The 25,961-nt window shown below is 53.7% G+C and overlaps 2 protein-coding genes across 5 annotated transcripts; one reads left to right on the top strand and one right to left on the bottom strand.

Annotated features, from left to right (window-relative positions):
- Positions 1–2,605: 2,605 nt before the first annotated feature.
- PIH1D1 (PIH1 domain containing 1) lies at positions 2,606–7,927 on the bottom strand. 4 transcript variants are annotated; one of them, XM_060000434.1, is made up of 10 exons: positions 7,791–7,927; positions 6,935–7,028; positions 6,419–6,485; positions 5,621–5,800; positions 4,425–4,486; positions 4,251–4,332; positions 3,743–3,872; positions 3,436–3,511; positions 2,934–3,077; positions 2,606–2,727 (listed from the first exon to the last, which is right to left on the bottom strand). In XM_060000434.1, exons 2-10 carry the CDS (start codon positions 7,022–7,024, stop codon positions 2,686–2,688), a joined length of 873 nt encoding a protein of 290 aa, XP_059856417.1. In that variant the 5' UTR covers positions 7,025–7,028; positions 7,791–7,927; the 3' UTR covers positions 2,606–2,685. The 4 variants fall into 4 exon arrangements, with proteins under 4 accessions (XP_059856417.1, XP_059856418.1, XP_059856415.1 ...); XM_060000435.1 differs by having other exon boundaries at positions 6,935–7,041; positions 7,791–7,912; XM_060000432.2 differs by lacking the exon at positions 7,791–7,927 and adding an exon at positions 7,610–7,725 and having other exon boundaries at positions 6,935–7,041.
- ALDH16A1 (aldehyde dehydrogenase 16 family member A1) lies at positions 7,808–21,266 on the top strand. The gene is made up of 17 exons (XM_060000431.1): positions 7,808–7,938; positions 12,542–12,644; positions 13,295–13,421; positions 14,146–14,324; positions 14,408–14,485; positions 14,581–14,762; positions 14,850–15,002; positions 15,711–15,896; positions 16,128–16,223; positions 16,426–16,562; positions 16,723–16,828; positions 16,914–17,044; positions 17,400–17,567; positions 17,868–18,069; positions 19,464–19,649; positions 19,979–20,101; positions 20,679–21,266. The coding sequence occupies exons 1-17, from the start codon at positions 7,849–7,851 to the stop codon at positions 20,838–20,840; spliced, it is 2,409 nt and encodes an 802-aa protein (XP_059856414.1). The 5' UTR covers positions 7,808–7,848; the 3' UTR covers positions 20,841–21,266.
- Positions 21,267–25,961: the final 4,695 nt, after the last annotated feature.

The following is a 25,961-nucleotide window of genomic DNA, read 5'->3' as shown; positions in this document are numbered from 1 at the left end:
CCCCGCATTTTCATCCCCTACAGTTTCATCTTCCTCTGAATTTCCTTTGCGTTTCATCCTCCCAGCCCTATCCCTCCGAATTTCTGTGCCCTTCAGTTCCACATCCTGCCCAGCGCCCTCCATCCCCAGGCCGCCATATCCTCAATTCCAACTTTCTCATTCAGAGGGTTCTTTTCTCATTCAGGGAATTCCTTCCCCCTCCCTAGATTCCAACCCCCATTTCGATACACCCATTGTCCCTTCTAGTTCTTCCCCATCCAGTTTCTTCGCCCTTGACTCCCATCCACCTGTTTCCATTTTCCCCTGTTGAATTTCATGTCCCTCCAGTTCTATTTCCCCTCTAGGCGCATCTCCCCTTCCAATTCCTTCATTTCCGATTTCCTTCCCATCTGGGTTCATCCCTTATAGTTATACTCCCCGCACCCCCAGTTGCTGGTCATTATTCCCTCCCTAGCCTCGGATCTATCTCCACCCTTTGAGTTCTCTCCCCACCCTGAGTTCTGTCCCCACCCCTTGAATTGTGTCCCCTTGATATTTCTTTACCCCTGAGTTCTGTCCCCTCCCCTGGGATCTGTCCCTGCTTTGATTTTTGCCCACACCCCCTGGAATCGGCACCAGGTATACGTTCGTGAGTTCTGTCCCCAGCTACTGAGTCCTCTCCCCGCACCTGCGTTCTGCCCCACCCTTTGGGATCTGTCCCCGCCCCACCCGGGATCTGTCCCCGCCCCCTGATTTCTTACTCCACCCCTGAATTCCAGCCCCGCCCCTCTGGGGTGGAACCTCAACCTGTCTCCAGCCCGCTGGCAGGTCCTGTCCCGCTGCTTTCGCCGCCAGCCCCTCTCTCCGACGCCAGATCCAGGCCCCAGGAGGGTGCTCCTTTCCTCACTGCCTCCCTGGGTCTGGCCAAAAATACATTTGGGATTAAATTTTCATGATGTGACACAGGTCCGCGAGGGAGTGAGAGGGAGCAGCCGGCGCGGCGGGCGGGCGCCACGGAAGGGGTGGCCCGGCAGCCGCTGCCGCTGCAGCCTCTAGCTTTGTCTCGCTGGGCCTCTGAGTGTCACAATTTTGCCTATGTTTGAGAAAACCCCGGATTGCCAGGGAGGAGAGGCTGGAGTCTGGGACTCCTGGGTCAGAGGGAGGAGGGAGCCTGGGGCTCGGACTCCAGAGTCTGAGGGAGGAGTAGCCCGCGGATTCGTCCACACGCGCCACCCTGTGGTGACAGAATCCCCGGTCTGGGTGCGGAGGCGGCGGTCGCGGCTCCGGGCCAGGTGTGAAGGTGGAGCAGATGGTGAGGAGGAAGGAGTGGGAAGGGGGCCCAGCAGCTGCCAAATCCCGGACTTTCGCCGGAACCATCACCATGGAGACCGAGGAAGGCAGAGAGGACCCAGCCCTACACTTTCGGGACCCGGGAATGAGTTCTTCCTCTCACGTAGGGTTCCCGTGCAAACTACAAGTCCCAGCGGCCGCTGGACTTCATCATTTGCTTCTGAAGGGCCGCTTACTCCGAGGGCCGCTGGGAGTTGTAGTTCTCTGAGACAACGGACTTAAGTTGCGTTGCGCCCTCTGGTGGACACGGCGCCCAAGTTCGCCATTTCCGAGGCCCAAGGGACCCTACTCAATGTCAACCCCAAAACTTTTCACCTTCTCACCATCTAATCCCTCTTTCCCCACCCAATTCACTCAGTTCCAGCCACAGTGGCCTCCCCGCTGTTCTTCCAACATCTATCCCTGAGGCTCCTGCATTTACCTATCCTCCTAGGATTCACTATGGAAGGTGTGTTGGCAGTCATTCATGAACTCAACAAATATTTATTGAGTTCCTACTAGGCGTCAGGCATTGTCACACCATAGGGGACATAGCTCTAATGAGAGTATCACTGGGTATTGGGGACCACCAGAGGAGGATTCTAACTCAGCCAGGGAAGATCAAAGAAAGCCTGAAGTTTGAAAAGCTTCCCAGGAAAAGCTCACTAAAAGGGATGACTGGGAGGGTCGGGGTAGGGCATGGGTGTAGAGTAAGGAGATGTGCCCTGTGAGGGCAAACAACCAGAGGTACTGGAGTAGACCTGGGTAGGTGTACTGGAGGAGAGGATACTAAATAGGGGAACAGCATAAAAAACTGGTGTGGTCAGGACACTGCTCAGTATGACTAGCCTGAGTGACTGGGAGGAAGAGACCACAAGGGAACATGAAGGGGGACTTCCCTGGCAGTCCAGTGGTTAGTACTCCACACTTCCACTGCAGGGGACATGGGTTTGATCCCTGGTCAGGAGCTAAGATCCCATGTGCCCTGTGGTGGGAAAAAAAAAAAAGGGAACATGTAGGCGACCAGACAGCACAGAACATTGAGTGCTAGCTGAGAGGCTTGGACTTTCTCCTAGGGGCGCTGGGGAGCCAAAGAGGGGCTGTGAACAGGAGTGAGGCAAGGGCAGCTCTGGGGCCTTGAGAGAAACTAACAAGGGGAGAGACTAGAGGCCAGGAGGCCAGGGAGAGGATCAGGGGAGAGGACGAGGCCTGAGCTGGCGGAGCGACCTCCATGGGATTCTAGTCCAATGTCCCTCTTCCCTCCCACTCCCCATTTACTCCTAGCCAGACAAAGAACAAAGGCAAAAATCTTTTATTTCAATTTTAGGGAAGCCACCATCCTCTTCCCTCCATGTAGAAGCACAGGGAGACACCCAGTCAAGAAGGCATGGACAGAAGGGGCATCGCCACCATCAATTGCTGAGGAGAGAGAGGAAGGGGAAAGAGGTTCAGGACCTGGGGATCCAGCCCCCAGCCCCCTCCTCCCTCAGACCCAGGATCCAGACCCCCCAGCCCCTCCCCCCTCAGACCCAGGGGTCCAGGTCCCCAGCTCCTCCTCCCTCAGACCCAGGGGTCCAGGTCCCCAAGTGTCCCTGGTTCCCCACAACCCCCAGCCCCCCAGGTACCTTTCTCTTCTGATGGAAGGCTGCCTTGCTCTCATCACAGCTGATTCGCAGGGGGATGTAGGCATCCAGATGGTACAGCTGCTGGGGGCCCCCCATCACCAGGCGATTCTCCCCAATCTCCAGCGACAGTCCCAGAGCGCCTTCCTGGGGATGCAGTGGAATCAGCCCACCCTTCCCTTCCCAGCAACAGGACGATAAGAACACAGACCAGTGAGAGAACTCTCGCGTGTCGGGATACCATATTTAAAGAGTCTCACCTCCCAAGAAAAAAGTGGGACACAGTAATTACAGGTTTATGACTGAGCACTTACGATGCACTGGGCATCCTCAGGACAGCACCGGAAGTGGGCCTGAGGCCCCCATGGGACGGAGGAGGCAACCTGCTCCGAGTGCAGCACTGGCCAGGCTCACACAGGTCTGACAACGAGCCCGCATCACTCCCCCTCCAAGACCCCGACCCTTCCAGACCTCATTCTCCTACTCTGGTGGAGGGTGCACTCACCAGTTTGGGGAGGTCAATTTCGGCCAAGAGGAGGTCAGGGGCCTCCAGCCAGAGGTTCAGGTGAGGCTTCTCAGGGCTGGGGAGGAACCAGACCCAGAACTCAGAAGAGCCGCCAGGTCTTTACCAGGGCCGCTCCCTCTCTTTCTCCCTCCCAGCCCTGCAGCCTCAGGACACCTTCCCAGAGGGAGTTCTGCTTCTCCTCCCTCTGGGTTCCCAGAGCCCCAGGACACCAACACCTACAGGATGGCGGGAGAGATTCCAAAGAATGTCGGGGAGACAGGAGATAGGGAGCCCACTGAATGCCCACCCTTTCTCAGGTCTCGGGGAGTCGGGCATGTACAGGTTCCCCAGCTCCTGGATCCGAGGACGCTGCTGGGAGCGGATATTCTGCTGGGAGATAGAGCCCAGGAAAGATCTGTTCTTCAATATGCGCCACTCTGAGGGGAAGGAACACAGGATCAAAGGTCACATGGCTCAGGGTGTCCTTTGCTCCCTCCCCTAGAGGAAGAAGGGGGTCTTGCACTGCGAGAGCCTCATGGGAGAGGCTCCGCCCTCTGCCGAGGATACCAGGGATCTGACCACACCCCCAAGCTTGACTTTAGGAGGCGTGCCTGCCTTAGCCCCGCCCCTCGAGGCTCTCAAGACCCCTGCCTGCTCCCTCTCCCCCTTCCCAAGACTCACACATCCCTCTCCCTGAACTCCACAGCCCAGGGGCTAATATAATCCCTGCCCACACGAGTCCCACTTCTCCCAGGGGCCGCCCCCAAGCTCCTCCAGGTTTGGCTCCTCCCTGTGGCCCAGGCCCCGCCCCTCACCTGGATTTAGTGGCAGGCTGTATTTGTCCTCAAGGCCCTCCCTGGCAATGGTGATCACGAGCTCCTGCAAGAAATCGCTGTTCTAGGAGTGAAAGAGGGAGAAGAGATGTGGGAGGGCTGGGTGATGGAGGGAGAGGCCCCGGCCCAGGCCTCCCCTGCAGGCCCGCCCCCAACCTGCATCCTCCGGTAGAAGTCGCTGTTGACGGCTACGTCGTAGGCGGTACAACCCTGGCCTTCTGCCGGGAGAGAAAGGGGGTGAGACCCCAGCCCTCGGTGGGAACCCCACGGCCCAGGCACAGCCAAGGAAAACACAATCAAGAATAGCAGCCACAGACCCAGAGACATTAGGAAGTCAAGACACGCGGCTGCCAGTCTGGATTCACACCAGCCTCGTCTCCCAGCTGCAGTCTCTTCCCCTCTGGTCCTTCCCCACCATGTCCCAGAGCTGACCCTGACCCTCCCCAGTTCATAGTCCTCCCAAGGCCCCCCAGCACCCGCAGTGGGGGGACTGAGTCCTTCAGCCTGGCACTGGAGGCCCTGTGTGGTCTGCCCCTCCCACCTGGAGAGAGTTCACTTCTCCAGCAACCTCATCCCTTTAAATTTCTTCCAATCACTCTTGATTACTGATCAATTCAATTCAATCATTTCTCTCCAGCCTCTGGACCCCTCTGTCCTCTCTGCCTAGAACCCTCTTTTCTGTCTTGGCCTGATGAACTGCTCTGGTTCCTTGAAATCTTATATCCGACGTCTCCTGCTCCAGGAGGCCTTCCCTGATCCCTCAGTGGGAGTGAAGAGGCCCCCCACCCCACCCCGAGCACAGCACAGAGTCACACCACATTGAAATCACATCTGCCTCCTTCATCCTCACCCATGACTGAGAGTTTCTCAAGGGCAGGTTCTGGGTTTTGATAAGTCCCTACTCCCCAGGGCACTGGCCAAAGCTTCATCCCAGGAGGCTTCAGGGGACATATGTGAATTGAAAACACAAGGATGTAGAGACAGAAACTCCACAGAGACAGAGGTGAGACAAGGCAGAGACACAGAGACAGAGGAGAGGGTGGAGGAGAAAACAGGGATGGGTTAGGGCTGGCCGAGGACTACAGCCAGGAGATCAGTTAATGAGCACCTGCCCAGCCCTCCCTTGCCCTGGGGTGGGGCAGGGAGAAGTGCCAGCCTGGCCAGGTGAGCAGAACCAGGACTGTCCGGTGAGAGTTCTGGATGCCCAGGAGGCTAGGGATATGCCATGGGGAAAAGGATCAGTACAGGGGTGCCAGGTTTCTAGGTCCCGAGGGAGGAGGGTCCTGGGCCCTGGATTCTAGGGAAGAAAGGACCGAGGGGGCTAGATTCCTGGGTCCTCTCAAGGCACTGACTTGCATCCAGTTCGGCATGCGGCTCTCCCAGACTCATGGGGATGCGAAACCCGGCTTGGTCCTCCTCCAGCATTTGAAGCAGCTCATCCTCGGTCAAGTCAGCGGGAGGAGGGATGGAGGGAGAGTGACAAATGTTGATGAAAACCTTCCCTTCAGATGATTTGGTCTTTATGCAGAAACCTGATGGGAATGGGTTTGTCCTTGACCATCTGTCTCTGCATGGGTCTCAATGTCCATCCTTCTCTTGATTTGTCCCTCTCCTAGAGTATTAGTCCTCCACTTTCTGGGTCTGTTCCCCTTCCTGCCCCTGGGATTTCTGACTCTCTGTCTTTGAGTCCTGTCCACCTAGTCACCCCACATCTCTCTTTTTTTTTTAAATTTTTATTGTAGTATAGTTGATTTACAATGTTGTTACTTTCTGCTGAACAGCAAAGTGAGTCAGTTATACATATATATAACTCTTTTTTAGATTATTTTCCCATATAGGTCATTAGAGTATTGAGTAGAGTTCCCTGTGCTATACAGTAGGTCCTTATTAGTTATCTATTTTATATATATTAGTGTGTATATGTCAATCCTAATCTTCCAATTTATCCCTCCCCCTTACCCCTCCTCTCTCTGGATCTCAGTCCCTTCCTTGCCCTCTCTGGGTTTCTGTTCACTCCCATCACCCAAGGCCTCTATACACCACTACTGTGTCTCCTTCCTCTCTCCTTTCCCTATGTCCCCTGCCCCCAGTCTGTGACCACCTCTCTCTGGGACTCTATCCCTCTCTCTTTGGGTTTCTGTCTTTCTCACCAGGTTGAGGTTTTATCTGTGTAGATTCTGGTCTGCTTGTCTGGGCTTGCTGGAGCTCCTTGGAGGCCTGTGTGAAAGAAAACAACGTCCAGGCTTGGCGTTTGTGCTGTCAGAACCCCCTCATTTGTTCCTCAAATGTTTAGTGAGCAATTTTTACGTATATGAGCTAGGCAGGGCATGAGACATACTATGTCCCCTTCCTACTTTGAGGAACCCGAAGGACAACCCTGATCCCACTCCCATTTCTTCCAGAGACTAGCGAACAGCTAGCAGTAGCAGTAGTTAAGCAACTACAACTCCCGTAGGCACTGTTTCTCCACCACCACCCCCGCCGCCAGTGTATTCTGGGAACTGTAGTCCCGTTTCTGAGCGCGCGCGCGCGCACACACACACACACACACACACACACACACACACTCTCTCTCTCTCTCTCTCTCTCTCTCTCTCTCTCTCTCTCTCTCTCTCTCTCTCTCTCTCCCAAATCCTCAGGGACCCAGGAGTCCGTTCAGTCCGCACCTGCAGCAGCAGCTCCTCGAAACGCGCCGTCTCAGCGCTCATCGTCTCTGCCTCGTTTACCTCCGGTACCAGCAGCTTCAAGTCGGCCATGGCCCTGGGGAAGAGACCTAGGCGACCTCAGCAACAACCTTCGGTTGGATCCGAACTCTGAGGCCTGCTCCCGGGCCCTCTTGGGAGCCAATGTCTCTAGATGCCCTCTAAGCCCTATGTGCCAAGTGTTTAAATGAGAGCCACTCTTCTGGTCTCTGCGTAGCCAGGAACTTCCGACTACCCCAACGCTCCTTCATCTATCCTGCAACCGCATTCGGTACCAATCACAGAACAATCTAGTCTAAATCTGAAGCCGCGCCCTTCACCTCAACCAATCAAAACTAATCCAAAAGCCACTAAACGCCACACTTCCGATATGGATTAAAGCCACACTTCCGCTCCTTCCCTACAGCCACATCTGGCCAGGTTACTGGGCAAAGCTGGCACACTTTTAAAACCTTAACTTCAGTGTCCATCCTAAAGGACTCCCTTCTGATCTCTGAACAATCACCTCGTCCCCAGAGGTAGACTAGATTCTCGAGTAAAGATATTTCGGGCTAAAAGCTGCACTTTCGGTCTCCAATATGAACAGGGTGGTGGGAAGACGCCAATACGGCCACTCTTCTAAATCTGGAGGCCTCGTACCTATTTGAAGGCATCCATATTTTCGTTCCCCACTCCCCCAGCTTTGAGGAATGCGCATGCTCCAAACTACACTTCCCGGCGCAGACCTATAAGCGGAGTCACCGGGTCCTAAGGCGGGGTTACGCTCTATCTCCTGTAGCCCCGCCCTTTGGCCTGGAGGGGGCGGTGCCGCCCTTCAGACCTCGAAGTTCTCTTGGGGAGAGAGTCCCGCAGTCCGTGGAAAGCGGCCTGGGAGCGTGATGGCTGCGACGCGCACAGGATCCCGCGCCTGCGAGATCTTCACCACGCTGGAATACGGACCGGTGCCGGAGAGCCACGCATGCGCATTGGTGAGGGCTTGCCCGGCCGGCGCTGCCCATCCCCCTTCCTAGTCCTCCGGGCCCCGTTTTGAGCGCGGACTCCCGTGATCCACCGCGGCAGCTCAGCAGCTCCGCCCCTCTCAGCTCCCGTGATTCCCGCCGCTCCTTAGGATCCACCCCGGAGGACGTTCCCTTGAGCCCTTACGGTTGCTGCCTGTCAGCTCTTTAGTCTGTTCTCGCGAGCCCTAGTGGCTGTCGTGTTCCACGGTCCAAAACTCAAGGTGGTGCTTCTCCTATTCTGCAGAATCCCCTGAGGGGCTTCTGTGATTCTTCAGGGCCGCCTCAGAGCTTCCTGTGATCCCCTGGGACTCAGAATTCCTGTGGGCGTAGACTTCCCGTGATTCCTCAGAATATCCTATGGCCCCCGGGGTCCCTCGGAATTCCTGGGGGGGGCTCCCTTGGTCGTCCGGAGACCTCCGCGGAGCCCCCGTGAGTCGTCAGGGTCACGTCAATACTTGTGGGGTTCCTGTAATCTCGGGAACCCTCGGAATCCCAGAATACATCAGAACTTCCTGTAATTACCTTCAACCCCGCAGAATAACCCCGTGGGGCTCCCGTGATCCCTCCGTGTACTTCAGAACTTCCCTAAGGCTCCCGTAATCCCTCAGGGTCCCCCAGAACGATCTTGGGGTTCCCATGTATAACTTCGGTGCCTCGGATTTTGTGTAGTTACCCAGCCCCCTCAGAATTCCCCCATGGAGCCATCCTGATCTCACAGGGCCCTCTAGCACCTAGGTGTGAGAAGCTTGGGCTTCTCTGGAGGGAAAGAGGAGGTTAGAACAGTGGTCCACGTGGAAGAAGATGAGACCAGAGCCTGGTGCGGACTGTAGAGATGGAGAAGAGATGAGGCACAGATGCAGGAGGAACAGGGTTTGGGGTATTGAGAGGACAAGGACAATGCCTCGGGTCTGGGTTTGGCTGTCTCTGTCCTCCCCCCCCACCCCATGGTGAACCCAAGAGGAGTAGGGTGGCAGAAAGTTTGGGAAAGACTATGGGCTTGGTTATCACATGGTGATGATGAGAGGGAAAGCCTTGGGCCATGTGCAGGAGTCAAATACTACTTGTGCCTGAGCCTCGGGCCTAGAGACAGGGTCCTCACAGTAGGAAGATAATTGAATGGTGGGAATGATGAGATTATCTAGAACTATAGTGTAGACTCAGATAAGAGGATCTGGGATGGAGTATAGAGAATTCCCATACTTGGAGGTTGGTTAGAGATGGACTATTCTGAAATAGCAATAATGTGATAATAGCTTATATTTATTGGGTGCTTTCTATGTGCCAGCCTCTGTGTTCAGCATGATCTCATTTAATCCCCAAAACAGTAATTGTCATTACTTTAGTGATAGCAGACAGAAGCTTAAAGAGGTAAGTAATTTGCCAACAGTCAACACATCTTAAAAAATGTGAAAATGAGATTTGAACCTGAACCCTGGGATTCCAGAGCCCATGCCCCCCATCCCCCCACCCCGCCCCCCAGTTCAGTCTTACAATCTGTGGGCCAGACTCAACCAACAAACATGTTTTCTTTGGCCTGAACTTTATTTTTTTAAATGTGAATTCGGGGACAAGTAATTTCATGTAAACATCCGGGATTCCAGCTTCTCTTGAAAATAAAAATCCAAAGTTTGGCAACCTTTGGCTCACATACCCTGACAAAGATTATTTGGCTCCAATAGCTAACTGTCTTTTTAGACAAGTCATTAGTTCCTAGTCTCCACCAGGGCCCTCTTCTCACACCAGGGTGGCCTGCCAGGACCCTGTGGAACATTCTTTCTGGGTTCTATTTTTCTTTGCGGGGGGAAATTTTGCAAAGTCACACAGAGTACTTAAATTATGAACTCCCATTTATCCATCATCACTCAATGTCAACAATCATCAACATTTCATCCAATGTTGTATCTCTTTGTTTTCTCTTTTTTTTCCTGGAGTGATTTAAAACCCAGATGTCATGTTATTTTCCCATAAGTATTTTTTTTTTTTTTTTTTTTTGCGGTACGCGGGCCTCTCACTGTTGTGGCCTCTCCCGTTGCGGAGCACAGGCTCCGGACGCGCAGGCTCAGCGGCCATGGCTCACGGGCCCAGCCGCTCCGCGGCATGTGGGATCTTCCCGGACCGGGGCACAAACCCGTGTCCCCTGCATCGGCAGGTGGACTCTCAACCACTGCGCCACCAGGGAAGCCCTCCCATAAGTATTTGAATCTTCATTTCTAAGAGGTAAGGACTCATTTTGTAACATAACCACCAGGCTGTTTTAACATTAACAGTCGTTCTTTACTATTATCTAGTGCCCAGCCCATGTTCATATATGCCCGACTATTTCAAAAATATGTCTTTCCATCGAGGGGGCATCTTTGAATTTGAAACTTACGAATTTTTACTTTACTTAAAAGTTTGGGGGGCTTCCCTGGTGATCCAGTGGTTAAGAATCCACCTGCCAACGCAGGGGACGCGAGTTCAACCCTGATCGGGGAACTAGGATGCCACATGCCACGGGGCAACTGCACTCGTGTGCCTCAACTAGAGAGAAGCCCACAGCGAAGAAGCCCACACGCCCCAGTGAAGACCCAGCACAGCCAAAAAAAAAAATTTTTTTTTACTTTAAAGAAAAATGAGGAGGCCCAGTTGGTAGGGTAAGAGAAAAATCAGGAGACTAAGGCATCAGGGATGCTAAGAGAAAACAGTTTGGGGAATTCCCTGGCGGTCCAGTGGTTAGGACTCCTTGCTTTCACTGCAGGGGGCCCGGGTTCAATCCCTGATCGGGGAACTAAGATCCCGCAAGCCAGCGGCCAAAAATAACAACAACAAAAGCCAGTGTGCAGAAGGAAAAAGTGGAAAAGATGTCTTGGATTTAGAAAGGATTTAGGGAAGACAGGGAGAGAAAGAAACAGGAAACAGACAGGGAGAATGAAATGCAATAAAATGAATAGGAAGTCTTAAGTAAGTGCTGTTCTGAGCCTATGACACATATGGATCCATTTAATTCTCATCACTGTCATGTGAAATAGGGAGAGACTGTGATTATCTCCATCTTCCAGATGGGTTAGCCAAGACCAGGGTATTTTAAGACCCAGGCTAAGACTGCACAACAAGGAAGTTTCAGAGCCACGATTCAAACCCAGGCCATGTGGCCCCAGGCTCCAGGGACTCCCTACCTTGGGCTCAGTTAGGCACTTCACAGCCAAATAAACTTCACCTGGCAAGGCAGCAGCAGGCCTGTGTCTTCAGTGGGGGGGCGGGGGGTGTCACATCCTTCCCGAGTGATGACAGCTGAGGTGGGAGGGAACGCCATCTCATGTGGGAAGGTATGGGAGTCCCCTGGCTTAAAAGCCGCACCTCCCAAAGAGCACGTGATACAGTCTCATGGGCATTGCAAGGGTCCTGGCAAGGAACATGCCCATCACAAGAATGCAGAGCACTCCAGGAAGCCCCAAAGTTCTGGCTTCCCACTGGATATTTAGGGTATATTCCCAGTTTTCCCAGTCCAGGTGCAGTGGACCAGTCGGGGGTCAATATTGTCTAGAAATATAACTGAATTGTATCAGATTTCCAGGGAAATAGAAAGTCATTTCTATTCAAGAAGGTCATTTCTCCACGGAGAACAAGTTTTATTAATCCTTTGTTCACATTCTCCATGTGTAAAAGTCAATAGGACGTCCCTCATATGTTGTTGGTGAGAATGTAAAGTGATGCAGCTGCTGTGGAAAACAGTTTAGTGGTTCCTCCATGAATTACTCAGAGCATTGCTATATGAGCCGCAGCTCCACTCTGAGATATATGCCCAAAAGAAGTAAAGACGTTATTCGAAGAAGGACTTGTACGTGAACATTCACAGCAACACTATTCACAATAGCCAAAAGGCAGAAACAACCTAAATGCCCATCAGCTGATGAATGGGTAAAGAAAATGTGGTCTCTCCAGACAATGGAATATCATACAGCCATAAAGAGTAATGAAATTCTGATCAATGCTACAGTGCGGATGAATCTCGAAAACACCAAGCTGAGTGACAGAAGCTAGACACAGAAAGTCACGTATTGTAGGATTCCATTTATATATGAAATGTCTAGAATAGGCCAGTCCATAGAGACAGAGAGCAGATTAGTGGTTGCCAGGACTTGGGGGCAGGGGAGAAGGGAGGGTGAGCTCTTAATGGGTATGGAGTTTCCTTTTGGGGCGATGGAAATATTCTGGATTTTTTTCTTTTGCCGTGCTGCTCGCCACGTGGGATCTTGGTTCCGTGACCAGGGATCGAACCTGGGCCTCCAGCAGGGGAAGCGTGGAGTCCTAACCACTGGACCGCCAGGGAATTCCCTATGTTCTGAAAGTAGATAGTGGAGATGGTTGCACAATGTTGTGAATGTATTGTTAGAAAATGCCCTGAATTTACACTTTAAAATGGTGAATTTCATGTTATGTATTTTTTATGTTTATGTGTATTTTCCTCCTACACGGGAAAATAACTGATGGGGCAAAGGGGGCGTGTATTCTCTTCCCAGAGGACTCTGGGTAGGGATAGAGCTCCGCCAGCTGCCTCTCAGACCCCTTTCCGAACTCTCTCCACCTCCCCCAGGCCTGGCTGGACACCCAGGACCGGCACTTGGGTCACTATGTTAACGGACGGTGGTTAAAGCCTGAACACAGGAGTTCAGTGCCTTGCCAGGATCCCATCACAGGTATGCGGTGTCCCCCAGTCATGGGAAAGAGGTGTCTATGGCCCCAGGTGTACCCACCAACAATATACCATTCTCTCTGCTCAGGGCCCTGAGAGCAGGGAGCAGCTGGTGGGAGAAGGCGGCTGAGATTTCTGGCTCATCTTGATAACAGTCCTCCTAATTATGGTTCCAGGTCCCTGTGAACACTTTTTTTTTTTTTTTTTTTTTTTTTTTGCGGTACGCGGGCCTCTCACTGCTGTGGCCTCTCCCGTTGCGGAGTGCAGGCTCCGGATGCACAGGCTCAGCGGCCACGGCTCATGGGCCCAGCCGCTCCGCGGCATGTGGGATCCTCCTAGACCGGGGCACGAACCTGCATCCCCTGCATCGGCAGGCAGACCCTCAACCACTGCACCACCAGGGAAGCCCACTGTGAACACTTTTGAAGTCATTGTCTCCTAAAATCCCTTCCTTGCCTGTGGGAGGCAGTCAGAGCAAAGACCTATATAGATTTATCTGCATTTGTCAGATGATAAAACTGAGAACCTGTGTGGGGTAGGGGGACCAACTTTACTGCCTTGGGGTGCTCCTGGGCTCCAAAAATGTCAGCCCCCCCAGTTCTGACACGGGTTCCCCCCACCTGCCAACTGGGTTCCCCCCATTCATCTCCCCAGGAGAGAACTTGGCCAGTTGCCTCCAGGCACAGACGGAGGATGTGGCAGGAGCCGTGGAGGCTGCCAGGACCTCGTTGGAGAACTGGAGCACACAGCCTGGAGCCTTTCGGGCCCAGCATCTGACCAGGTGATGCACTTGAGGTTTGGACCCCAGGAGATGGAGAAGGATTTGAGAACAAAGACTCTATATTTCCCAGTATCCCACTGAATTCACTGGCTGCTAAGACTCATATACCCAGCATGCCTTTGAGCCTTTAGCAGCTAAAACATCCATTTCTTACTGTTCGCTGGGACTAGAAATGACAAAGCCTGTTTCCCAGCATACCCTTGGGACTCATCCAGGCGCCATTTCTCAACAGCTCACTGGGCCTGGTGAAGCTCCTGAAACTGTTTTCTAGCACATTCTTGGGGAAGTTAGAGACAAAGATTCCATTTCCCAAAGAACAATTGAACTTAAAGGCTAAGCTTTCATTTCCTAGCACATTTGGGGGTTACAGGTGGCCAAGATCTTTACACAGCACCCTGAGGTTTTGAGTGTTTACCAGACTACATTTCCCATACATCTTTAGTGCCCTCCACCACTGGTAAATAGTGCTGATGCCCCAGGGGTTCCTGGGGATTGTACTTCAGGTATACACAGGGCGTGTTCCAGGACTCTATCAGGCCAAGGGGCAGTGGGAAATGACCATCCCAGGACTTCCCTGGCGGTCCAGTGGCTAGGACTCTGCGCTTCCACCGCATGGGGCACAGGTTCGATCCCTGGTCGGGGAACTAAAATCCCTCAAGCCGTGCGGGCGGCCAAGGAAAAGGAAAAAAGAAAAAAATGACCATCCCCCCTGCTTGCTCCACAGGCTGGCCAAGATGATCCAGAAGCACCAGCGGCTGCTGTGGACCCTGGAGTCCCTGGTTACTGGACGGGCCATTCGAGAAGTTCGAGACAGGGATGTCCCTCTGGCCCAGCAGCTGCTCCAGCACCATGCAGTCCAGGCACACACCCAGGAGGAGGCGCTGGCAGGCTGGGAACCCCTGGGTGAGAAGCAGGAGTCCCAGCCCCCAGCCCCCTCCTCCCTCACCATCCAGCAGTGCCTGCGCCAGTCTCATTTGTTCTTGCAGGAGTGATTGGTCTCATCTTGCCACCCACATTCTGCTTCCTTGAGATGATGTGGAGGATTTGCCCTGCCCTGGCTGTGGGTAAATGATTGGTGGGGGTTGGGACTCCGGGGTCTGAGGGAGAAGGGGGCCGGGGGTCTGGACTCCAGGGTCCTTGAGCTGCCTGCCTTCCCCAGGCTGCACGGTGGTGGTCCTCGTGCCCCCAGCCTCTCCGACGCCCCTCCTTGTGGCCCAGCTGGCAGGGGAGCTAGGCCAGTTCCCAGGAATCCTCAATGTGATCAGTGGCCCTGCCTCCCTGGGGCCTGTCCTGGCCTCACAGCCTGGAGTCCAGAAGGTGGCCTTCTGTGGAGCCATCGAGGTATCTTCAGGGGTGGGAGGGTGTCTGGACACAGCTGGGGGGCTGGAATGCTCCTCCCCGCTGCTGACCCCTGCATGGGTCCCATAGGATGGTCGTGCCCTACGGCGGGCCCTGGCGGGCCAGGGTCCCGAGCTGGGCCTGGCACTGGGGGCTGAGTCGCTGCTGCTACTGATGGAGACGGCGGATGTGGACTCGGCCGTGGAGGGCGTCGTGGATGCAGCCTGGTCTGACCGCAGCCCGGTGAGACCTGGGGGCTGGGCCTGTCTGTCTCCAGACCCTGGGGCCCCATGACTTCATTCATTTTATTTATTTATTTTTTAAATTAATTTATTTGGCTGTGCTGGGTCTTAGTTGCGGCATGCAGGATCTTCGTTGCCACGTGTGGGATCTTCGTTGTGGCATGTGGGATCTTTTAGTTATGGCACGTGAACTCTTAGTTGCGGCATGCATGTGGGATCTAGATCCCTGACCAGGGATGGAACCCGGGTCCCATGCATGGGGAGCACAGAGTCTTAACCACTGGACCACAAGGGAAGTCTCTTCATTTGTTTTACTTTTCAGTTCTTTGTGTCTCCAAACTCCTATCTGTAGACCATCGCGTGTGAAGGTCCTCATCCTCTCGAGTTTCTGAATCTCCACGTTCCCGGCTCTCCTGGGCTTCCAGGCTTGGGAGCTCTGTGTCTGTTGTTCTTTAGGACTCTTCATTTTTCTGAGTGTCCATGTCCTAGTTTTCTAGCGTCTCTCTTCGCTCTGCGTCACCAGCTTTCTGTAACTCCACATCCCCCCTGGGGTTTGGGGCCTCAGGGAGTCTCCTGGTCCTCGGCCACTTCTCCCTGACCCTCCTCTGATCTGTGCACATATGTCCCCCAGGCTTGGCCCTCTGCGGGGTTGTGACCCACCCACGTAGGCTCCGAGTTTGCCCACCCTATCCCTCCCTTTTCCTAACAGGGGGGACTCAGACTTCTCATCCAGGAGTCCGTGTGGGATGAGACAATGAGGCGGCTCCAGGCGCGGATGGGGCGGCTTCGCGGTGGCCGAGGGCTAGACGGAGCCGTGGACATGGGGGCCCGGGGAGCTGCTGCACGTGACCTGGCCCAGCGCTATGTGCGCGAGGCCCAGAGCCAGGGTGCACAGGTGAGCCTGGGCACAGACTCTGGGGTGCTGGGGGAGGAGGGACCTCAAGATCTGACTCCTGGGTCTGGGGAGGGATGGGTCTGGGGGCCTGGACTCCGGGGTGTGAGCAAGGAGGGCCTGCGGGCTGGACTCCTGGGTCTGAGGGAGGAGGGGTCTGGGGTCCAGACTCCTGGATCCCTGGGGAGGAGAGGACTGGAGTGAACTTGCAGATCTATTTCTCTGTCTCCCTAGGTCTTCCAGGCTGGCAGTATGCCTCCAGACAGCCCATTCTTTCCCCCATCCTTGATCTCTGACCTCCCTCCAGCCTCTCCATGTAGTCAGGCAGAGGTAAGCCCCTCAGGGTCTCAGAGACCCTAGGCCATCCACCCATCCTCAGCCGGACATGGGTGGCACAGCACAGAGGCCCCCAGAGTGACCATTTGGACTGGGTCTGGGGGCTGCTGACTGCTGTAGGCTGGACTCCTAGTGGGTGGGGTGTTGGAGGGAGGGGCTGGCCAGGCCGCCTCAGCTCCCTTGTCATCCCTTCCAGGTTCCGTGGCCTCTGGTCATGGCCTCCCCTTTCCGTACTGCTAAGGAGGCGCTGGCCGTGGCCAACTGGACGCCCCGAGGAGGCAGTGCCAGCGTATGGAGTGAGAGACTGGGGCAGGCCCTGGAGCTGGCCTACGGGTCAGTTCACACCCCCTGGGCACACAGGGGGCCCTGCTGGGATGGCCCCAGCTTCAGTCTCGATGTCTTCCCCTCTCTCTGGGTCTCTCCCCGCCTCTCTGACTACCCCTCCCCACCTCGAGTTTGTGCATTTCTCTCTGATGTCCCCTCCTCCCCACAGGCTCCAGATGGGCACGGTCTGGATCAATGCCCACGGCCTCAGAGACCCTGCAGTGCCAACAGGTGGCTGCAAGGAGAGTGGGTCTTCCTGGCACGGGGGGCCAGATGTGAGTGCACCCCTCCCTGCCCATCACCACCCCTTCATCCACCTTGTGCCCTTCTCACGTTCTCTTGACTCTGTCCCTCTCTCAGGGTCTGTATGAGTATCTGCGGCCCTCAGGGACCCCTACCTGCCTGCCCTACCTGTCGGAGAATCTGAACTATGACACCTTTGGCCTTGCTGTTCCCTCCACCCTACCAGCTGGGCCTGAAACAGGGCTTAGGTGAGCTGTTCTAGGGACCACAACTCTCAGAATTCCTGGAGTGTGGAAGGGGAGAGGGGAAATTGTGGCAGGCTCCTCCATGGACTGGAGGGAGGTTCCTGAGAGTCATCAAGGGGTCCCTGAGTCCTGCTGAGAATTTCATTCTGGGTCTTACGGCTCACCCCCACCCACCAGGCCTGATGAGAGTCTCAGGTCTGCTAAATGAAGGTCTGTGCTCTCCCAGAGACTCAGGGGGCCAGGAATGTGGGGTCCCGCAGAGGCTCATGGGAGCTCGAGTTGTCCATCCTGTGGGGTGGGGATGGGGTCTGAGCAGTCCCTGCCCCAGCACCCACCCTCACACCTCACCCTACTCCAGCCCAGCACCCCCCTATGGGCTCTTTGTGGGAGGCCGTTTCCAGGCTCCTGGGGCCCGGAGCTCCAGGCCCATCCGGGATTCGCAGGGCAATCTCCATGGCTACGTGGCTGAGGGTGGAGCCAAGGATATCCGAGGTGCCGTGGAGGCTGCTCACCAGGCTGCCCCTGGGTAAGGAACGGAGGTGTCACATGAGATAGCCCAGGGGGCATGGGGTGTCAGAGGGGGGAGTCTGAAATCCCAGGACTAGCTGATGCTGATGGGACACGGGGTCTGGACCCCGAGGACTGTGGGCTGTGTAGTCTGAGCTCCCAGGGCTGACGGGATGTGGGTCTGGCCCCTCACTCTCCTCCCTGGGCAGATGGGCTATGGGGCCTGGACCCCCAGAGTAGGAGCTGTGGACAGAGGTGGGGCACCTGGAAAGAGCCAGGATGAGGAAACCAACCCCCAATGTGCCCTGTCCACCCACAGCTGGGTGGGCCAGTCGCCAGGGGCCCGAGCAGCCCTACTATGGGCCCTGGCGGCCGCACTGCAATGCCGAGAGTCCACCCTGGTCTCGAGGCTGGAGAGGCATGGAGTGGAGCTCGAGGTCGCCAAGGCGGAGGTGGAGCTGAGCGTGAGGCGGCTTCGGGCATGGGGGGCCCGCGTCCAGACCCAAGGCTGCACCCTGCAGGTGAGAGGGGTCTGTGGGCGGGCAGACAGGGCAGGCAGTCTGGAGTGGCGTCAGAGGAGGGGCTCCGGAATGAGCCAGACTGAGGGTCCCGGCCCCAGTGGCCTCACCTGTCTACACCTTGATTTCATCCTCTGTATAATGGGTATCCAGCCCACTTCATAGAGTAGTGTTTCAAATTGTTGTTAGTGACCTATTACTGGGCCATAAGACCAATTTAGTGGGTCATAGCCCTGCTTTGGTATTTTTGTTCTTGTTTCTTTTTTTAACAAAAGACAACAGGATAGAAAATGTAGAGTGCATTGCACTGAGTATTGTTTGGTATGATTTTTGTTTTGTTTATATATATAATATGCAGCTAAATATAGATATTAGGTTGGTCTGAAACGTATGGTGGGTCCAGTGAAGAAAACGTGAGGATTCAGTGACTCAAGCAATGGCATGGGCACACTCAGGGATAGAGATAATAGAAAGATAATGGAAAGATAGCTAGTCATTTGACCTGGGCTTCCTCCATAAATGATATACAATTATACAGTGGTACCAACCTTGAGGAGTTGTTATGAAAACTAAGTGAACCGAGCATTTAATGTCTGACGTGTAGCCAAGGGCTCAGAAAATGTTTGCTTATGGATGGCCAATAAGCACATGGAAGAATGCTCCGCATCATTAGTCATTGGAGAAATGCAAGCCAAACCACCATGAGGGACCTCCCTAGTGGCGCAGTGGTTAAGAATCCGCCTGCCAATGCAGGGGACACAGGTTTGATCCCTGGTCCAGGAAGATCCCACATGCCGAGGAGCAACTAAGCCCGTGCGCCACAACTACTGAGCCCACACTCTAGAGCCCGCAAGCCACAACTACTGAAGCCCATGTACCTCGAGCCCGTGCTCTGCAACAAGAGAAGCCACCGCAATGAGAAGCCCGCACACCACAATGAAGAGTAGCCCCCGCTCTCTGCAACTAGAGAAAGCCCATGCACAGCAACGAAGACCCAGCACAGCCAAAAATAAATAAATAAATAAATTTAAAATAACACACACACACACACACAAACCTATAGGCTAGATTTCGAGACCTCTACACATATTAACTCATTCTATTTTAACAGCAAATCTCTGAGGTAGGCACTATTATTATCCTCATTTTAAAGATGGGAAACTGAGGCCCAGAGAGGTTAAGTAACTCACCCAAGGTCACACAGCTGATGTGAACCCAGCATCTGGCTCCAGAGTCTATGCTCTGAAATAACACCTGGTTTTATTATTTATGATTGGAGTTGTTATGGAGAAGCAAAGTTGGGGATGAGAGGAGAAAAAGGGTGGGTGATACATGAGACCAAAGGAGGGCAGTCAGGCTCCCCTGCCCCGCCATTGACCTCCTGCCTGTCCCTGCAGGTAGCAGGGCTGAAAGGCCCCGTGCTTCGGCTGCAGGAACCTCTGGGTGTGCTGGCTATTGTGTGCCCGGAAGAGTGGCCCCTGCTTGCCTTCGTGTCTCTGCTGGCCCCTGCTCTGGCCCACGGCAACACTGTGGTCTTGGTGCCCAGCGGGGCCTGTCCCATCCCTGCCTTGGAGGTCTGCCAGGTACAGTCGCCTGCCTGCCTGCTGCTGCTCCCAGCAGCCTGTGGAGCAGCAGATGGATGAAAGATGCCCCAAGACCTGCAGGAGCTCAGCTCTCACCCCACCCCCTTGGTAACCATGGTAACCTGCATCCTGGCACAAAACCTTCACTCCTCATAGACCTAGTGACGGTTCTCTCCAGACTGTGAGCCTTCACCAGTCATGACCCCAGTTCCATTCCTTCCAGGACCCCCACGGCCACTCCCCATTTGCCCATTCTTCACCCTCCCCGACAGCCCTGGGGGTCTCTGACTCCCTCCCAACCCTGGGTGACCCACTGTCCCATCCCCTAGGATATGGCCACCTTGTTGCCAGGGGGCCTGGTGAATGTGGTGACAGGAGACCGGGACCACCTGACCCGCTGCCTGGCCTTGCACCAGGACATCCAGGCCCTGTGGTATTTCGGATCTGCCCAGGTACCTTTTGTTTGCCATCTCCAGTGTCTTAAACTTCACCAACAAACTCTTCCTTTTCTGGGGACATGGCTGCACCCCCTTAGAACACCCATTGCTAAGGGGGAGAAACTCCTTGGCAACCACGTTTTGAGATCCTGCCCCTTTACAGCCCTGGTTGCTAAGGAAGAGGATCTCTTTAGCAGCAAGGGCCTGAGATCCTGCCTAGCCCAAAGACCTAATCTCATTGGACAACCCATTGCTAAGGACCACACCCTAGCAACAGTGTCAGAAGCCTACAGTCCACCCTCTTAAACCTCCTGATGGTAACAGATGGGAACTCCTTGTTAACGATAACTTCGGGCCCCATTCCTTTGAGTGTGGGCTGTTAAAGGGGAAGAAGTTCCATAGCCGTAAAGGTCAACCTTGTTTCCCTCAGCATCTGGAAGGTTTGCTTTCTAGGAGCTGAACATTCTAGCCACAGAGCCTAGGCAAGCCTTCAGGCCCCTCCTCAATAATAGTCCTTGTTGCCAAGGAAGCAGCTGCTTAGCAACCAAGCCAATGGAAATGCTGACCACGCCCCCCCATCTCCCCACGCCAGGGCTCCCAGTTTGTGGAATGGGCCTCAGCAGGAAACCTCAAGCCCGTGTGGGTGAACAGAGGCTGCCCGCGGGCCTGGGATCAGGACGCCGAGGGGGCAGGCCCAGAGCTGGGGCTGCGGGCAGCACGGACCAAGGCCCTGTGGCTGCCCATGGGGGACTGATTGCCCAAGTGCCACCCACTCTATCCTGGACAGAGGACAGATGGACCCCAACCGATGCCAGACGTCTGGAACATTCCTCTTATTATGGTTCCAATAAACTCTGACCAATCTTGGCTGTGCCTCTGAGGGGAGGAAGGGAGGAAATAGCAACTTCTGGGCTATTGAGGCCACTTCAGTTCTGAGGCTCAGCAGCCGCATGGGCTGGCGCCAGGACAACTCAGTGTCTGTGAAATAGATACAAAGGGACTCTAAGAACCTTTGGACAGGGCCGCAGCGACTCTTGTCTCTTCTGGTCTTTTCTATCCAGTGGCTCCTGCTCCCTGGTTTTCTCTGCCTCTGCATTGCCTCAGGATCTGTGGTGTGCTGGTGAAAATAAAATACAGTAGCTCTCTGGAATAAAATAAAATTCATGGTTAAGTAACTTTAGCCAGTTCCATGGTGCTCCTACCACCGTGTCCGTTTCAAGCTCCAGATGATTGAACAACCGGCTGAAAATTCCTGAATTTTTAACAGTTCCCACGAGCCACCCCAGCATACCACTGTTTGAGAATTCTTTCTGATGCAAGGAACCCACACACACTAGCTTAGGATAAAAGGACATTTTCTGGAAAGCTACAGAGATATGGAAAATAGGGCAAGATACACAGCCGGGAACCCCAGGTCCTGAGAACCCGAATGCAAGCAGGAGCTGTATTCAGGTCCCGTCTCAGTGGGTCATGTCATTTCTTGGGTCTTGTATCTGCCTGTCTGCTTCATTCCAGATCCTTCTAGCCATGTGACTTTAGGAAAGCTTCTTCACTCTTTTTTTTTATTTATTTATTTTATTTTTGGCTGTGTTGGGTCTTTGTTGCTGCGTGTGGGCTTTCTCTAGTTGCGGCGAGCAGGGTTACCCTTCGTTGCGGCGCGTGGGCTTCCCGCTGCAGCGGCTTCTCTTGTTGCGGAGCACGGGCTGTAGGTGCACGGGCTTCAGTAGTTGTGGCTCGTGGGACCCAGAGCGCAGGCTCAGTAGTTGTGGCGCACGGACCCAGGTGCTCCGCGGCATGTGGGATCTTCCCGGACCAGGGCTTGAACCTGTGTCCCCTGCATTGGCAGGTGGATTCTTAACCACTGCGCCACTAGGGAAGCCCTTCACCACTCTTAAGCCTCAGTTTCCTCATCTATAAATTGGGGCTAATAATTCCAACCTCACTGGGTAGATTCTGTGATGGTTACACAAAACATGCTGTTAATTAGAGGTTGATTTTGTCCTGGGGCAAATGAGAGCAGACAACCTCCTGTCAGTATTTGACTAAAGCTGGGCAGAAGAGATAACCTCTCCCAGTATCTGGACGTTTGGACAGGAAAGACACAGGAACGTCTTGGAGGAAAGTCCCTGGAAGGCTCTACTTCCTCTGGGGTTTGATAACTTCCCCCCAGAGTCCATGGGCTGCCTCAGTGACCTTCCTGTTAGTCCTGTTGCTTTAATCAGCCAAAGCCAGCTACAGGAGGTCTCTATAGCCCCAGCCCAGACCACAGAGGACACTTAGTGCCACATCCACAGGAGAAGAAATCTGATTGGCCAGACTGGGGTAGATGTCCACTTCCGGTCCAGTCTTCTCTGGCTTAGGCGCAGGAGCTCCTAGTTAAGGCAGCCATCCAGTTGGTCAACAAAAATCGGCTGAGTGCCTGCTGTGAGTGGGGCACTGTTGTAGGTGCTGGGGAGGGCCATGAACAAGACAGAACTTAGCCTTGTGAGCTCATGCAGTGGATGAGGGGTATATTCATTTCTTGTCAGTGCTGTGACAATGACCACAAAGTTAGTGGCTTAAATAAAACAAGGCAAACATATTATCTTACAACTCTGGAGGTCAGAAGTCTGAAATGGGTCTCACTGAGCTAAAATTAAGGTGTCAGCAGGGGTTGGGAATTTGTCCCAAGGGCACTAGGGAGCCATAGAGGATCTGTGAGCAGAGGAGAGGTAGGCTTAGCTCTGGCTGAAAGACACTGATGTAACCTAAGGTGACAGGTACAGTACTATAGCAGTGGTAGAAGCTCAGGGCACTCTGGGGGCCTGAAGAAGACACCTTTCCCAACTTGAGTGTGTGTGTGTGTGTCTGTGTATGAGGTGAAGGCGACAGAGATGGCAGGAATCTTCCCAAGGCAGGTGCCACTTCACTGAGTTTTTTTTCCCCCAGCCTTACTGGGGTATAATTGACAGTTAAAAGTTGTGTATATTTCAGTTCTACAATGTTATTTCTTAAGGTGTGCAACATGATAATTTAACATACATATGCACTGTGAAATGATTACCACAATCAAGTTAATTAACACATCCGTCACCTCACATACTTACCTTTTTTATTTGTGGTGAGAACACTGGAGATACACTCTCACGGGACTTCCCTGGTGGCGCAGTGGTTAAGACTCCGCCTGCGAATGTAGGGGACATGGGTTCCAGCCCTGGTCTGGGAAGATCCCACATGCCGCGGAGCAACTAAGCCCATGCATCACAACTACCGAGCCCACGTGCCACAACTACTGAGCCCGCGTGCCTAAAGCCCGTGCTCCACAACAGGAGAAGCCACAGCAGTGAGAAGAAGCCCGCGCACCGCAACAAAGAGTAGCTCTCACTCGCCACAGCTAGAGAAAGCCCACACGCAGCAACGAAGACCCAACACAGCCAAAAATAAATAAACTACTTAAAAACAAAAAATCCACTCAGCCACTTCCAAGTATACCATACAGTCTTGTTAAATACAGTCACCATGCCATGCATTAGATCCTCAGAACTCACTCATAGCTAAAAGTTTGTCTTTTCTGACCAACAACTCTGTTTCCCTGACCTCCCAGCTGCTGGCAGCCACCATTTTACTCTCTGGGTCTATTAATTTGCCTTTTTTAGATTCCCCATATGTGACACCATACAGGATTAGTCTTTGACTAATTTCACTTAGCATAATGTCCTCCAGGTTAATGGCAGGTTTTCCTTCTTTTTGTGGCCAAATAATATTCCATTGTGTGTATATACACACATCTTCTTTATCCATTAGCCAATGGACACTTTTTTTGTTGTTCTTTTGTTCTTGGCCGGGCTGCGTGGCTTGTGGGTTCTTAGTTCACAGACCAGGGATTGAACCCACGCCCTCGGCAGTGAAGGCAGTGAAAGCGTGGAGTCCTAACCACTGGACCACCAGGGAATTCCCTCTAGTTGTTATTTTGCTAGGGATCTTCACACCTTTTTCCATAGTGGCTGTACCAGTTTACATTCCTCCTCACCCTCTCCGACACTTATCTGTGTCTTTTTGATAATAGCCATCCTAACAGGTGTGTGAGGTGATACCTCATTGTGGTTCTGATTTGCATTTCCCTGGTGATTAGTGATTGCACTGGGTCTTGAAGGACAATGAGGACCTAATTAGGTTAGAAAAGTGGTGGTGGGAGAGCATCCCTGGCAGAGGAAACAGCCAGTGCGGCCTTTGCACATGCTGTTTCCAGAGGTGAGAAACAGCTTTGAGGGAACTAGTGGTTTCAGTCGTGGCCCCCAAAAGATAATGTCCTAACCCCGGAACCTATGAATGTAACCTTATTTGGAAAAAGTCTTTGTAGATGTAATTAAGTCAAGGATTTCGAGATATCCTGGGTTATCCAAGTAGACCCTACATCTAAATACAAGTTCCCTTATAAGAGGCAAAAGAGGAGAAGACAGAAGAGGAAAAAGCCATGTGAAGTTGGAGACAGAAATTGAACTCAATTTCTAGCCTCCCTCCCCTTCCCTCGAGGTTGGAGGTGAGAGGTCGGTAAGTTAGACTTCTTCCTGAGCCTCCAAGCCCCAACCCTCTAATCACATGACTGGTTTTTCTGGTCCTGACCAGCCCCCATCCTGAGTCCCTCATTAGTGTAAACTCAGGTGTGGTCAGGGAGCGCCCCTCATCTATGAATAACAAAGACAAGCCTATCACCTGGAAGTTCCAAGGACTTAGAGTTTGTCTCCCGGGAAACAGCCGGAGACCAGATGCATTCTCCAATATACCACAACAATGCCGAAGGGGCCAGGATCCACTTGTTCATTCATTTAACAAATGTTGACCGAGCACTTGCCGTGAGCCACGCACAGTTCTTGGTGCTGGAGATCCAGCAGGGTAAGCGGACACTCACCGTGGTCCTCCCAGAGCTGACGTCCTCATAGGGACAACTGACAATAAAGAAGAAAAGTAAACGGCAATGGTGTGTCAGAAGGTCATGAGTGGCGAGGGAGAGAGCAAAGCAGGGATGAGTGGGAGTGCTGGGAGGGGGGTGCAACTTGAAAAAGGGTGGTTGGGGAAGGCTTTGCCTTGTGTAGTTGAGCAAAGACCTGAATGAGATCAGGTTGAGCCATGTGGGTATCTGGGGGAAGGGCATTCCAGGCTGAGAGAAGCACCAGTGCAAAGGCCCTGGGCCAGGAGCATGCCTGCCTTAGGCCAGCTTGGCTGGATTTGAGCGAGGAGGGAGGAGAGAGGAGACAGGGGACAGGGCCAGATCCTGCAGGTCTGTCTAGGCCACAGTGAGGACTTGGACTTTTGTGGCAGGTACGGGGTTGGGCGGTGGCATTGGAGCAGAGGAGGGACGTGAGGGGACTTAGGTCTTCACAGGCTCCCTCTGGCTGCATATGGAGAACAGGCTGTGGCAGGTGAGGGCTGAGGCAGGGAAGCTGATAAGGTGAGTAGGGAACAGTGATATTCAGGCAGGTGATGGTGGTGGCAGTGGGAGTGATGAGAGGTGGTCGGATTCTGGATACATTTTGATGGTCAGCCAACAACTTTGCTGACGGACTGGACTGTCAGCGGATAGTGAGAGGCAAACAGAGTCACAAGTCCCCTCCATGCCTTTGGGCCTGAACACCTGGAAGGATGGAGCTGTCACTTACCTCGATGTGGAAGGTGACCGGGGTTGGGGGCTGGGGCTGAGGTTTCAAGGCAAAGATGAAGGGCTCAGGGTGACCGCCTCCTGGCCCTGTGTGATTAGCTCTAGCTAGAGGCAGATCCATGTTGGAACCGCAGCTCCCCATTCACTGTGTCCCCCGCCTCCCAGGGAACAACCCAACCTCAGCCCGCTTGAGCGGGAGTCCCACTGAGGCGCCCTTTGCGGCGTCAGCTGCCACTGTCA

Source organism: Delphinus delphis, chromosome 20 (assembly GCF_949987515.2).
Source record: "Delphinus delphis chromosome 20, mDelDel1.2, whole genome shotgun sequence".
NCBI classification, from domain to species: domain Eukaryota; kingdom Metazoa; phylum Chordata; class Mammalia; order Artiodactyla; family Delphinidae; genus Delphinus; species Delphinus delphis.
Note: the sequence above shows the minus strand (reverse complement) of the source record. Positions and strands in the feature narration are given on the sequence as shown.